The sequence below is a fragment of the Pelodiscus sinensis genome, chromosome 9 (assembly GCF_052426305.1).
Source record: "Pelodiscus sinensis isolate ZL-2025 chromosome 9, ASM5242630v1, whole genome shotgun sequence".
NCBI lineage: Eukaryota > Metazoa > Chordata > Testudines > Trionychidae > Pelodiscus > Pelodiscus sinensis.
In genome coordinates, this window is record NC_143060.1 from 25,658,793 (window position 1) to 25,674,652 (window position 15,860).

General features: G+C 44.6%; 1 protein-coding gene across 3 annotated transcripts in view; it reads right to left on the bottom strand.

Annotated features, from left to right (window-relative positions):
- The window catches only part of SLC44A5 (solute carrier family 44 member 5), a 234,804-nt gene that overhangs the window by 87,924 nt on the left and 131,020 nt on the right, over positions 1–15,860 (bottom strand). For all 3 annotated transcript variants that reach the window (XM_006130408.5, XM_075936275.2, XM_006130407.5), the window contains exon 2: positions 8,616–8,664. In XM_006130408.5, the coding sequence (XP_006130470.1) occupies positions 8,616–8,664 (49 nt within the window). The remainder of the gene's footprint in view (positions 1–8,615; positions 8,665–15,860) is intronic.

The window sequence follows — 15,860 nt, forward strand, 5'->3', positions numbered from 1 at the left end:
CCTGCACCGGGCCACTCTATCCCTCTGTAGGCAGAATCAGATCCATGTCCTGTCAGTCTGGACAATGCTATGAATAATGAGCCTGCAGACAACTAATTTGTACCAGTATTACTCTATACAGGTGGCTGTATATAGTATAGCAGACCCACCCTTGGCTGGTATCCATGCTTGTGCTCACCTCTGCTGCACCATGTTGAGCAACAATATGTTGAGGACTCAGAGTGAATGCAAGAGGGAAGCAGGAAGGGGCACAGGATGTGGAGTGCTCAAGAGTGGAGAGAAAGAGGGAGAAGACTGACAGAGTGGGGAAGGGACAGAACGTGTGTGGGGAGGTGGGAGGGTTAGAAATGGAGAACAAAAAAATGATAAAAGCACAGAAAACATAAGATAGTGGAGCAGGCAATGTCCTCTCTTATCTCTCCCCCAGTGGCCAAGTTCCTCTTATGCATACCTTTCTTACTTAACTCCATCCAAACTACCCCTTATGAAATCCTTAAATTACAAATACATCCTCTATGTAACTTCATGTTTACATGTCATGGCCATACTTATGAGCAATCTAGTCCCCCAAAAGGATGACAATAAAAAAAAATCTAGGAAATGGAAAGCGAAGGCTACTGCTATCTCAATTCATGTCCTTGATCCTAGATTCTACAGGGGTTTTTTACTGCAGTGAGGGACCTTGGTAACTTTTACAATATATAAAGCCTTACAAGGCTATATTTTTATATTAATATGTATTGCACTTAATATGGTAAAACATTCCAAAAGCTGACACTTAAATTCCTCTGTACACACACAGATAGATACCCATTCAAAGTCTCATTGCCAAATTTATGAAGACAACTCTTATATTGGGATTTATTCCCTAAACTAAAATTCATGATTTTTCATTTATTTCCAATCTATCAGTTTTTGGAAGGGAAAGGAAAAGAAGAGAATACATTTGTGAGTGAAAAAGAATGGTGCATGTTTTAGGGACAGTTTTGAATATAACTATGTTGCAGTTTTCATTTTTGTCATCAGTTTTCCTGCTGAGAAAAATAAAATTGATAAATAATTGATGGTTCTCTGTTATTTACTCTGTTCACCAAGAAGGTGGTAAATGCCAGTGTCAAATATATTTTCCATGTTGCATTTGCATTCAGAAAAAAATTAGCAAAGAGATGGTGTGAAATTGCTGTATTCAACCCAGTTTTACTCTCTCCTACTCAACCCACTTGAGTGTTAACAGACACACTTTTCCCTGCAGCACTGACCACTAAATACACTGGGGTCAGATTGTACTGACAGGAGATTTTGTAACATGTTTCAGAACTAATATATTTCTTCTAGTTTTAGGATGGATACAGCCCTTTTCTTTTTCCTGACATTTCCATTTTATGCTGCATGTTTTGACAGAGGACAGAGGCAGGCGGTCTCAGAAGGAACAGAATGAGAACTGAATAAATTTAGAGGACGGCAGTATGTTAGGATAGCAATTAAAGATGTCTTCTTTATAACATCATCTTAAAATTAGCATGAGATGTTTGACCAAGAGTCACTCAGCACAACAATTACATTTTAATTCAAATAGCTTTTTTATAAAACAAAATACCCATAAATGACAGTAGTGACCAAGCCTATACTCTTAGCCCTGGTCTATACGAGAGAGCTAGGTCAACATAAGACAGCTTACTTTGACCTAATTCTGTAAGGTCTTGTCTACACTACAGATAAGATTGAAGCAGCTGCAGTTGATCTTCCGGGGTTCAAATTAGTGGGTCTAGTAAAGACACACTAATTTGAGCTGAGAGGGCATTGCCATTGGTGCTGGTAGTCCTGCTTCCATGAGGACTAAGGGAAGTTGAAGAGAGAGTGTGCTCCCTTTGACTTCCCATAGTGTGGATGGTGCCAAAATTCGAGTTAAGATACTTCAACTCAAGCTATGCAATTAACATAGCTGAAATTGCGTATCATAATTAGAACTTATCCCCCTACTGTAGACCAGGGCTCAATGTGTACACGAAAATGCAGCTCCCACTGATGCACTTCATCCACTACAGACTCAATAACTCCACTTCTGCAAGAGGTGCAGCACATAGGTCAGGGCTGGGCAAAATATGGCTCAGGGGCCAGATCTGGCCTGCTAAGCCATAGGATCCGGGCCACTCTGCCAGGACCCTCAGGCACATGCAGCTGCTGTGGTTTAAAACTTGGTCCCTGCGTTTCTCTACTCTGCAGGGAGGGGGAGGCTTCGTGCGATCTCCCCTCCTCAAGCCCAATCCTCAGCTCCTATAGGTCAGAAACAACCGGTCAATAAGAACTGACCTCAGCCAATCTCTAAGCGCCTATTGGCTGGATACAGCCAGCTAATTAGAGCTGAGAGATTGGCCTGAGAGACTGGGGCAGCTGCAGTTGAGAGGCACATGGAGGGAGCAGCCTGTATTTTCAAGTAGGCTGTGGCTGCGGAGTCCAGCTTGCCCGCTGGAGACACTTAGGGTATGTCTACACTACCCTGCTAGTTCGAACTAGCGGGGTAATGTATGCATACCGAACTTGCTAATGAAGCCCGGGATTTGAATTTCCCGGGCTTCATTAGCATAAAGCCGGCGCCGCCATTTTTAAATGCCGGCTAGTGCGAACCCCATGCCGCGTGTAACCGCGCGGCACGGGGTTCGCACTAGCCGGCATTTAAAAATGGCGGCGCCGGCTTTAGGCTAATGAAGCCCGGGAAATTCAAATCCCGGGCTTCATTAGCAAGTTCGGTATGCATACATTACCCCGCTAGTTCGAACTAGCAGGGTAGTGTAGACATACCCTTAGGTAAACTACTCCCAGACAGTGCCTGCCTCTGGCACTTCAACTCCCTCCCCTAGATCACCATCCAAACCCTCTGCCCCAGGTGACAACTCCCTCCCAGATCCTGTACCTCCTCCTACACCCCTACCTGAGGCCAGAATCCTCTCCTGCACCCACACTCCCTCCCTGACCATACACCCCAATTCCCCTGACCCAGATCACAAACCCCTCCTCCACCCAAACACCCTTTCAGACCCCACACTGTCTCCTGCACTCCAGTCCCTGACCCCATGCACCCTTCTTCACCCAACCTTCAACCTAAACTCTGCACCCCTCCACAGAAAAGTGTGTTCCTTGACCACTTACCAAAATCTCGGAGTGGCCCCCCTCCACCAAAAATTATTGCCCACCCCTGACGTAGGTTGATGTAGTAAGGTCAACATAGTGTCAGTGTACGTTTACATGGGTTGTTGGTGCCTTTCAGAAGTCATCCCACAATGCCTCACGCTGAACTGGTGCAAACGCTCATGGTGAGGATATGCACCATTGACACATGGAGCATACTGTGGCCATGCAAAAGCAGTTTGATTACTGTGGTGGCTGCATATCAGTGTAACTTAGGTCAAAATAATTGTATAGTCTAGACTTGTCCTTAAGCTACTTTACCATTCCATTCACCCACTGACACTTAACATTTTAAGTATGTGAAATCACATTACTCCTTTTAAAAGGGCAAAAAGAAATGGAAACCCAGGGATCATCCCAGCTAATGAACTCATGGCAGAAAAATCTACCTCAGTCCCTGTGCCACATTCTGCTCTCCTGAAGATAAAGCCATGGAATGGTAAAACAAGCATCTCAATACAGAGGTACTGAGCGTGGCTTGTAAAAGGAATGGATCCAGGTCAGTGAAGCAACCACATTTCTCTTCAACCTACATTCTCCGCCCTCACAACTGCGTTCTTTGGAAGCCTTGATTTTCATTGCCTCCTTTCCACTGTTGTCACACCTGTGTCCTAAACTCCACATGATAACAAGATGTGGGTAGGAGAGTAGGTGCAGAGGAGAGTTACTGCTGGTTCTATCAGTAGCTACTTCTGATTGCACTTCTATCCACTTCCCAGGAAAGTATGCAACAGAAAACAGGCACTTCCCAGGTCAGCCTACCCTGTATTGATGATAATGATGATGATGAACTACAATATACTTAGGATTCAGAATGACTTTCAGATGCCAGGTAACATTTACAGAACTGGCAACTAGCTGGGGTCTATTTAAATTGTAAAGAAATCTCACATTTTTGGTGGGTTGGTCATGACATAAATTTTGCAGCTATTTATGCTGTGACCAGCCCACAAAAAATGAGTGATTTCTCTGCAGCATTTCACAAACTAGGGGCTCCAAACCAAAAGAGGAGCATAAGCTTATTATAGCGACATACCAGTTTTGCCACTCTTACTCATGTGCCACGCCTAGTGGCAGTGATGCCCAAAGCTGGGCAGCCGGAGAACAGTGGCTTCTGGTTCGGCACCAACCTCTGAAAGGAGCGCTGCCACCAGCAATGGCACAGGAGGGTGGCAATTCCATACCATGCCAGCCTTACTTCTGTACTGCTGTTAGGAGCAACACTGCTTTCAGATGTTGGCCCCCTGCCAGGAGCTGCTGCTTTCCATTATGCCTTCAGAGCTGGGCTGTTGGAGACCAGATTTCACAGACCATGATGGGACTATCATGTCTGCAAATCTGTTGTACCCCTAGCAGTTAGACTCAAAACAAAATCTTTGTATTGTGAATGAAGTACATTTTATACGGAATCATTGAAACACAATGAACGCCAATTTTGCACCATTATTTGCAGAGCACAATCACACATGGGCTGTGTCTACATTGGCACCCCTTTCCGGAAAAGGGATGCTAATGTAGACTTCGCAATTGCAAATTCCGCGGGGGATTTAAATATCCCCCGCGGCATTTGCATTTACATGGCTGCCACTTTTTTCCAGCTTTCAAGTAGGAATAAGAGATCCTCCGGAAAAGGGCTTATTTTCTGGAGAATCATGTCTAGACTGGCGCTTTTCTCCAGCTTATCCCCAAGCCGGAAAAAAGCGGCAGCCATGTAAATGGAAATGCCGCGGGGGATATTTAAATCCCCCGCGGAATTTGCAATTGCGACCCGTCTCATTAGCATCCCTTTTCCGGAAAGGGATGCCAATGTAGATGTAGCCATGGAGTATTAGAAGAAGAAACCTTCCTGGGCCTCTGTTTTAAAGAGGCTCCTTTGCCCCAGTTCTCAGTGGAGCTCCACATCTGCAGATCCTTTTGTCCAACTGAGAATTTAGAAGGAGTAAGGGTTGCAAACTGATGTTCAGGTGACTAATTAAGGGGGATGCAGTGATATGTATAAAATAATCTACAGTTCTCTCTTTCTGTGAGTTATCAGCTTCTGTGGCAGCCAACACAAGATAGGCCACTATTATGACTATTTTTGCAACTACACCTTCAGATATTGCCAAGAACAACTTGGCAGCTGGGAGTCTCTGGTACCTCCCATATGCAAAACAAAACACAGCTTTGTTCTCCTATCACTACACAGATAACCTATGAAATTACGACCAGTCCGGTCTGTTTATCAGAATTTACTAGAAATGCATTTGTTCCCACCCACTATTCAAATACAGCTTTACACATTCTGTAGCCAAGTGTGTACAAATGAAGACCAGATTTGCCTACCACACGTTTTTAGAATTCTTGTTCATAGAGGCCAGCATTTCCCAAACTATGGGCCGCGGCCCAGTTACTGGGCCGCGGGAAAAAAATACCGGGTCTCAGCATGCCTGGTGGCTGCTGGGACGGGAGCAGAGCGGGGCAGAGTGGGGCAGAGCAGAGCAGGCTGGGAGGAGGTGGCGGGGGGGAACTGGCCGCCGGGAAGCAGGATTGGGGGCAGCAGGGCTGTCCTGCGGAGATCAGGGCAGGCGGGCGGCTGGCTGGCAGAAGCAGGGTTTGGGTAGTGAGGCTGTCCGGCAGAGATCTGGGCGGGCGGAGCCAGCAGAAGCAGGGTTGGGAGCAGCGAGGCTTTCCTGCGGAGATCTGGGCAGGCAGGCGAGCGGGCAACAGAAGCAGGGCTAGGGATAAGAGGGCTGTCCTGCAGAGATCCACGCAGGCAGATGGGCGGCAGAAGCAGGGTTGGAGGCTGCAGGGCTGTCCCGCGGAGATCGGGGAGGGCAGGTGGCGGAACCAGGGCTGGGCTGGGGGGGAGGGGGAGGTTGGCCGGGGGAGATCAGGAAGAAGAGGAGGGAAGAACCAGCTGCCAGAAGCAGGGATGGACGGGGGAAGTGGGGCTAGTCACAGGGGAGACTTGTCAGGGGAGCAGGGCTGACCGGGGGAGATGGGGGGAGGGGGAACTGGCCACCGGAAGCAGGGCTGGACAGGGGTGATTGGGAGGAGAAGCGGGATGTGGAGCGGGACTGACCCGGGCACATGCAGTCCCCACAGACCCTGGCAGACGAGTGAGTCTGGCTGGGGATTCCATTTTGTCCCCTCCCCACCCCCCATACCCTCCCTCGAGTAGTTACGAACTGTCTGGCAGGTAGACACACTCAGGCAGCATAAGCACATCTACCAGCCAGGCAGTTCCCAGCAAAGGACTGATACACCTAATTATAATAAAACTTACCTAATTAGAAAATACCGGACATTTTATATGTCTGGTAATTTCTCAATTTGTTTCCCAAACAAAATCCTCAAATACCGGACTGTCCGGTACAAAACCGGACACCTGGCAACCCTACCCCTCCTTGCACCCTCCCTCCTAGCCAGATACCCTACTCCCAATCTGCTCCTGCTCCCCACTCCTGGAGTGCCCATGCGGCGCTGGGTCCCCCAAGCCCCGGCCCAGGCTGAGTGGAGGATGCAGCCAGGTGAAACACTGAAAATGTATTCATTTTTCATTCTTTTTTTATATGCATTTATATTTTTGGGCTGCAAAAAACAGTACTGAAAAAAAAGGGTTCCAACTAAAGTAAAAAAGTTTGGGAAACCCTGATCTAGCCAGCTTTCTATCCATCTTACAGTCCATTTATCCAATCCATATTCCCTTAAGTTGCTGGCAAGAATATTGTGGGTGACTGTATCAAAAGCTTTGCTAACGCTGGCACTGGGGTCTTTGGGAGGACCAGAAACAACTTATTTGAATATTCATCATTTGCTTAATGAATATGCAAATATGCAAATGAATGTTACCAGTCCTCCAATAGCTCATGAATGGATTTACTGGTACCCATGACAAAAAGTTTGGGAACCCCTGATATAGGCAAAAGGTACGTTTACACCTCCTGTGTTGCTCTCCTACAGAAAGTAAAAAACTTCCAAAATCCCTGGGCCAGAAACAAATTCCACAAACAATGTCTCTTTACTGCTGGTGACTGTAGGGAATTTCTCTTGGGAATCACCAGGTTCACTGGAGCCACTAGCTGGATTGCATTAGCTTGGAACTTTGGTGTAGATTGTTAGGTCCAGCTCCATACTTACCTCTTACACCCCCTTCAAGAGGGAAATATCAGAGGGCTTTTTCTGTAACGTAAACATTTTGTTTTCTATCATTTTCCTATTATGTACATTATCTTTCTAGCCGAGATACTTATATGGTGCCCATCAGAGCATTATCTGAGCACTTCAAAGTCTTGAATATATTTATCCTCACAACTGCTCTCTGAGATGGGGAAGTGCTATTATGCCTATATTATGGCAGGGAATTGAGGCACAGAATGGCTCACTGACTTGTCCTAGAACAAACAGGTGAAAGAGCAAGGAACTGAGCTTGGGTCTTCCAAGTGTTAAGCTAGTTTTCTAACCACCAGCCCAGAGTGAATGTGTGAGAGCACAAGGGGACGATTTGGGGTAGAGAACAGTTTCAGCCAATAGTAATACCGATGTGGCCACTGGAATCCACCCTTTTTACAGCTAGAAACTGAAAAAAATACATGAAGAATTTGGAATGTACAGAGCTGGTTCTTTGATATAGGGAATTACTGTCAAAAGACAAACATGAACAGAAGAAAAAAATGCCAAGGAGAATCTGTCCTCCCATTTGCTGCTTTGTTTATTCTGAAAAAAATAAATATTAGGAAAAAGTGAAACTCCATAAATTCTAATTTAATTTAAAAGCAAAAGGCTTTTAAGACATCAGGAAAAAGATCAAGTCTCTGGATTGCATTTCTCCCCAGAGCATTATAAAATTCACTGAGCTTACACAGAGGTTTCTTTAAAAAGCTGAAATAAAATTTACAAGTAGAATAGCATAAATACTTGGTGTGGCAGAGATTGTCATGGTAACTGCACGTTTGTAGTATGTTATAAATAAGTGGATAACACCAACCGTATGATTAGATTGGAACATTTGGGTTCTGATTGTGGAATCCTTGCTTTCCTAAGTAGGCCCTCCAACTTCAATGGGACTACTCATGTGCCTATATAATATTCATGTAAGTAAGAGCTGCCAAGATCAGGCCCTGGTATCAGTGCAATGGTTGTGTGCCTAATTCATACCAAGTAGTAACTTGCTACAGGAGTAGTCACACTAAAATTATAAGGAAGGTATTGTACAATGAAGGATATGGGATGGATTTTGGAAGTTGTCAGAGTACAGAGTACACTCACTCATTCCCCCAGCAATTGGTACTTTGTAATTATAGCAAGAATAAACTCTAGCACTTTCTCCTGGTAAAAGGAAAAATATATGAGCCAAATCAAACATCATGACTCCATTAATGGCATTCTTAATTCTCTATTCACAGTAAAACTAATCAGAGTTTAACATACTAAATGAAGATATTTACCTGTTGTGAATAGGTCCTCTGAACTTTGGGTCAAATTTCCTTGGTTCACCTGCATTTAAAATAAGATATTATAAAAAACAGATCATGGTAAAAATATTAACTATATTATTTTGGCAGCAGCCCTTCAGAAACATCCTTCCAAGATGCCCAGTGTAACCCATTCAAGTAAATTTGTTCTTAGGAACAATACCAGCATTTCATCACTTAATTTGGTCTGCTCTGATTGCAGCAGAGGTCAGAGCTTTGGGTATCTATCTATCATTCATAGGTACTTATTTAGACAGCACCATTACTATAGTACCTACAAGCTTCATCCTCACAACACTCCTATGAGGTAGGGAAATGATGATACGCCATTTTACAGCTACGAATGTGAGAGAGTCTGATCTGCCCAAAGTCATAAAGGGTCTGTGGCAGAACATATAACTGAACCCGTGTCTCCTGAATAAGAGACAAGTGTCCTAACCATTGGGTCACCCTTCAAGAAAGTTAATGATCTGGAGCCATGACTGCAGCTCCCATACAACCGCAGAATCTCTATGGAGGCTAACCAAATTATCCTCACTCCAGGGTCTTACCCCATGCAATAACTTTTATCGGAGCCATATCATACAGTCAGCTCAGTTTGCCCTTCGCTTGCATAGGTGCTCATAGGAGATGAGGCAAGCTTAGAGACTCCAGGCCAGTCAAGTTGCCCAGCAGGCAGGAAGGAAACTTAAATGGCTCTGATTTTCCATGGCCCTACATATTCTGTAGCCATTTATACCAGTGTAAACTGAGTGAAACATTCTATCTTACTATTTGAAATAGTTAGCATTTATACTGCCTAACTTAAAATGTTAAAAATGTTTCTTGCCGAATGCTCTGCTCAATAAGAACATGCACAACTTTTGTTGTTGTTTTTTTAAAGGTTTTTGCTAATCCATCTGGCAATCCATCCTGCCCAATTACACTCCTTTACTCTGCCTGGCCCAGCAGGCCTTGCTGTGACAACGAAGTCCTCCAAAGACATCAGTGGGTGCAGTGCATGAGAAATAAGTGCATGGTCGTCAGCAAGCCTCACACCAGAGAATGTCAACCCTATTAAAGTGGCATGTTTTATAACAAAAGCATAACTGTATCTAGGCTGATAAATGGGGTTGAGAATGACAGCAACAGAAATAATCATCAGCTGTGATATAAATTATACCAGTAACTATAACCAGATATTCCTTGCTACACAGAAGCATTCACAAAGCCACAACATTCATATAATAATCTGTCTTCCTCTTACATTGCATAGAGCACAATCGTTTTTCATTGTTATTGGGTGTTTATTAAAAAAATCAAAGAGGTCTTATGAGCATACGTTTTGTTATACAATACATATGGCAAAAATAAAGAAAGTAGAGTAATATTTTAAGACTCAATATATGGCTTATTTCTGCAGTTATTTAAAACAAGGCACTCTTCCCAATTTGTTTCTTCTAGATCCATGCTTAGTAAGAGAGAAAACGTTCAATGCTGTTTAATTCCTTTGGGGCTTGTAGTTATTTATTCCTAAAACTACTTACTAAGAATATAATTACAAGTGTTAATTTGAAATAAAATGCTTTTTTGAAACTCTCTTACCCCAATCCCAATTAAAAAAAACATTTGATACCTGATATTTTGCAGATTAATCCAGGTTTCAAATTAAGCTGAAAATCTGCTGCTGAAGTTGTGGTTTTGTTCATAATAAACCCCAGAGGGTTTGGAAGAGGGAATGTGTTATTAGAAAGAAACCAAAAATGACAATTCTTCAAGGATGCAGGAGGAGGTGAGGGTTCCGGCTGGGAGTGCAAGCCCTGGGGTGGGACCAGAAATGAGGTGTTCAGAGTGTGTGGGAAGGGGCTCTGAGTAGAGGCAGTAGGTTGGAATATGAGAAGGGCAAGGGTTCCAGCTGGGGCTGTGGGCTCTGGGGTGGGGTCATGGATGAGGGGTTTTGGGTGCAGGAGAGGGCCCCAAGCTAGGTGCGGAGAGCGAAGCTAAGGGCTTTGGAGTATGGGAGGGGGCTCTGGCATCAGGTGGGCATTTGGGTGTGGAAAGGGATACAGGCTCTGATCTGAGGCTGCAGGTTCCAGGGTGGGGCCAGAAATAAGGGATTGAGAGTGTGGGCCAGGGCTCTGGGCTGGGGCATAGGGGTGTGAGGGCTCTGGCTGGAGATGCAGACTCTCGGGTGGAGCTGGGAACGAGGGGTTCAGGTGCAGGAGGGTGCTCCAGGCTGAGATCGAAGTGTTTGGAGGGTTGGAGAGAGATTAGTGCTGGGGAAGTAGGTTAGGGAGGAGGAGTTCTGGGATGCTGACTCTGGGCAGCACTTACCTTAAACAGATCCCAGAAGCAGCAGCAGCATGCCCCCCTCCAGCTCTTATGCAGAGGTGCAGCCAGGTGTCTCTGCTGGCCAGTGCTGCTCCCACAGCTTCCACTGGCCAAGGTTCCCAGCCAATGTGAGCTGCAGAGCTGGCACCTGGGGTGAGGGCACGTATGAGCCAGAGGGGAGACATGCTGCTGCTTCTGGGAGTCATGCTGGCAGCAGGCAGGGAGCATTCCTTAGCCCCACTGTGCTGCCAACCAGACTTTTGACAACCTGGTTCGCAGTGCTGACCAGAGCCGCCAAGGTCCCTTTTCGACCAGGCATTTGAGTAGAAAACTGGACATCTGGCAACCCTATCGTGTCGTAAAATGGTATGGTGTGACTGCAGCGTTCCTTAGAAATTATTTAATTGTCTATTACCATCAGTAGAAATTTTCCAAAAGAGCAGTTCTGATAATTTTCCTGGTCTCTCTTTGCTTCTTCTTATTCTGCCAGCATCTTGATTACCTAAGGCTCAACCAGTCTTACACTAAAGGGACAGTCAAAATCCCAAAGCAGCCTGTTCTTGTGTTATCTAAAACACAGCCTACTACTCTCTAAAGCATTACAATATTTTAGAATATATTACTCATTTTTTCATGAAGAAAAATACAGCTTTGTACACAATACTTTATATATATATATTTTACTATACTACAAATTCCCACATCTATCTGATCCAGTAAAATACAATTATATACACATGTGCTAACCTATTTTTCATACAAATGGGAAAAAATGAATACATAAAAATACAGTACGCAAGATTTGTGACTGTCTTCTCAAAAGTCTTTTCCCAAGACTACAAGTAAACTACACATGTAAAATTTTACTTGCGCTCTCCTCACTCTCTGCTGAAATACCTTATATAAGCAGTATCGATGTTCAAAACAGCTCATCTCATCCCCAAGTTTACGCAACACCATACGTAAAGGCATTTGTTTTCCAGTGTTTTACAGCTAAAAAGGTTACTTGTGCTATTTAACCCAACATGTCATTTAATCCAGAATTCATTTTAATTGTGATCTTTAACAAAATTTTGAATTTTTATAATAATTCTATTGCCCGACTTCCCATTTCTGATGTCAACTAGTCATGAGAAATATTAGTAATAACTTCAATTAATGCCATTGTGAAACCCACTTGATAATGTCAAATCTCAAGACCCAGATCCAGAGAGGTACTTAAACATCTAAATCCCAAAATTTAAACCTGAGAACAGCAAAAACCTAATTCTGCCTAATTCGGCTACTGCCTAATTCTGTAGACAGCCACACCTTGTGGCTCTGAGTTTTAGGCCTTGTGGATCCCATTGTTCTTCCAATGATTTTCTAGGGGTCTAAAAGACATTGCAGTGGTCAGCGGGGATGTAAAATTTCAATTACTTGGTTAATCGAATAGTCATTTTCATCGACTATTCGATTAGTTCATAAGGGCGCCTTTGGTATATATGGTCATGCCTATTTTCTTCCACAATTTGATCTGAGGAAGTGGGTCTGGCCCACGAAAGCTCATCACCTAATAAACCATCTTGTTAGTCTTTAAAGTGCTACATAGTCCTGTTTTTTGTTTCAGCTAGACCAGACTAACACGGCTACATCTCTATTACTATGCGCCTTTGAAGTATAGCATCAGCCCCAGGGCTCTTGGCCCTGTGCTCCCATTGGCGTTTCAAAGCAGCATCGCCACATGGCACTGACACTTTGAAATGCCGCGTGCAGACCAGAGCCAGCTAGGGACCCGAGCTCCACAGGGCATTTCAAAGCGGAAGCACCATGTGGAGCTACTTTGAACCACCTCCTTTCTCTCCCCTCCCACCCTTACTGCCTCTTTCTGATAAAGGCGGCAAGTGGGGAGGAAACGACTAGTCAACTAGTGTGTCGACTATCAGATAAGTATTTGCTTATAGGGTTGCCAGGTGTCCGGTTTTCTACCGGACAGTCTGGTATTTGCGCCCTCTATCCGGTAGAAAAATTCAGAAAATACCGGACATGTGCAATGTCTGGTATTTTCTGAATTTCCAGCTGGGCGCTGGACAGAAGCTTGGAGGGAGCAGGGGAGCGACTGGGAGGCGGGGCCGTGATTGTCGCTGGCAGTCCTGTGGTTGCGTGCAAAGACGGGTGGGGCAGGGGAAGTGGCTGGGACTCCCAGCTACTCCCCCCGCCCGGCTTCTGCACACAACCAGAGGCTCCCAGCGCCAATTGCAGTCCCGCCTCCCAGCTGGAGCCTCTGGTTGCATGCAGAAGCCGGGTGGGGGGAGTGGCTCCCAGACACTCCCCCCACACCTGCCCAGCTTCTACTAGCAACTACAGGGAGTGCTTGCCGGGGACGCGGCCTGTTGGACTCTGGCTGCGGCCAGTGGCTGCACCCCCTCTCCCACCAGCTCTGCTTCCCGCCCCCCTTCCTCCGTCCCCCCTCCTCCCAGCCAGCCGCCCCCCGGGCCCTGATCCCCCCGGCTCTACTTCCCACCCCCCCTTCCTCCTGGGCAGCCCCGCGGCCCCCACCCGCCTCCCGCCAGCCCTGTCTTCCGCCCCCCTTCCTCCCGGCCAGCCCCGTGGTCCCCGACCCTCCCCCCCACCAGCCCCACCTCCCGGCCAGCCCAGCCCCCCTCCTGGCCGGTCCCTTCCCCTCCCGCCTACGATCAAGTGTGTCCGGTATTTTGGGGGGGGGGCTACCTAGTAACCCTATTTGCTTATCAGATAGTTGACTAGTTGTTCACATCCCTAGTTGTCAGGCTAACTCTCCTGTGAATCCAGACTCTTAGTTCCTTAGGTCTTAATTCTGCATACTCTATGTATGCAAGGAAATTCACATGTGAGTAGCCCCATTAGGTTCTTGTGTCTAAAACAATACAAATGCTTGAGTGTTTGCAGCATCAGGGCCTTAGTCTGCATTCTAAAGCTTAATGCTCAGAAAAAGATTGTGGACCAAATTTGTTCCCAATAAATTCCATTCACTTAACTGGTCTAAAATCAAAGCTGAATGGCGTGGTAGAAGTATGCTGGTTCCTTACAATGATGACATTTACAAAATTCTATTTTCTCTCTGAATGGCACAGCTGCTTGTGAGAGGAGACAATGGACTGTAAATTGCATTCTTCCATTCTTGCCCATCAGCACAGGGCATTACTCTCCCTAGTGCAGTTACACATTGTGTATGACTAATAGAATATTTATGCTCAGTAACCATATGGATGCCAGCAATGACCCTAGCTTATGGTGAAAGACGGGATACATGTCTTGATGGTATTATTCTGCTTTCACTGACATTAATACAGTTGAAAACTTTGGGTGGCTCAATCTGTGAGTGCTTAACCCAAGAGGCCTGATCAAGGCCTGATTTTCAGAGGGTACTTTCGAAAGAGTCTCAAGAGGGCACCACAAAACAATAGCTCTCTTTGAAAATTGAGGCTTCTGTCTTTTAGAAGTGCTTTCTTAGGCCCCCAGAATCTATCTTTAAGGGAAGGCCAATCTCATGCAATGTCTAAAAAATCAACAAGCAATCCTGGAATCTTGAAATGTTAGATATTGTGGATGAAGACTGGTATCTTCATTTACACTAATTCACTGTTCAAGGGACTCAGCCTGCCAGGCAGAAAAATACCTGAAAGGTAAGTGGAATTGTAAGGATTCAGGACTGTATTTACATTGATACAATATACTGACATGTAAAGCATCCACCAAAGATACTGCAAGGAATGCTCTTTCCTTTTAGAAAGGCACTTACACAATATGCCTTTAATAAAGAAGCTCTCCTAATTTACTGCTCAACAAAATGGTTTTACATTTTTCATAACTCTTGTTTTATTCGTTAAAAATGTACTCATACTTTCATAGAGTTAATACAGTCATAGAGTTAATACAACCAGACACAATGTTCAGAGTAAAATTCTTCCAGACCCTTTCTCTCCCAATACTCTTTATTTACCTTCATCAATGTGCCTCTATTTTTTTTAAAAAAGGAAAAAGTCTAGGCTTTCAAGGACATCAAATTCAGGATCTAGCACATCATCAGGTAGGCAAGTTCTAAGGTAAAAAACACTCATCAGTGAAAACAGTTTGCATCTCCAAGTCCAATGGTATGAATAGAAGCGTGTGGTGGTGTCTAAGCACTCAAGATCCAAATCATTTAAGGCATTCTGTTAGAATCAGCACCTTAAATTATAGCTTATAAAGCACAAGTACAGTGTTCTTACTGCACGAAATTACATTCAGCACAAAGGCCATTACTTCTGTCTCAAATTAAGAGTCAACTTAAGATATAGACACAATATAGAGTACACTGCAGTAATTCTGCTATGAAGGTGCAGTATAGCACTTTGTGGCAAGGGCCACATCTAAAAGGAAAGGTTACAGCTTTTTAGAAGAGCGGAAATGATGGAAATACTCCAGACAGATGCTACTATCTGGACATCTAGAGAAGCAAATAAAGTCCTCCCACCCATATTGCAAACTTCTGTAATGAAAGGCTTGCAAAATGCTTCAACTGAGGAAGCCAACTCAACAGCTCTTCTTTCAATACCTTCTCCAATTTAACACCTTTATGCCAGTTTCATCTGGATTAAGCCTTCATCAGCTCTCACTCAACAAAGCCTTGATCCTAGTTAGTGTAGGAAGAAGCTAAATCATCTAATTGCATCATTTATGCATTAGAGACAGCACAGTCCATACCACCTCTGTCCCCTATGGCTTTCCCATACAAACTAAATAGAAAGAGTAACAGAATAGAATCCATATGTAGGCTTGGAAGGATTAGGTTTTTATTGGTATATGTCACTACTGTACATGATGATTTCACTATATACACATACTGGCCAAGAAAAAAAAAAAGAGAACTTAAGAATTTGATTTAAGGAAATTTACTTCGTATATTTC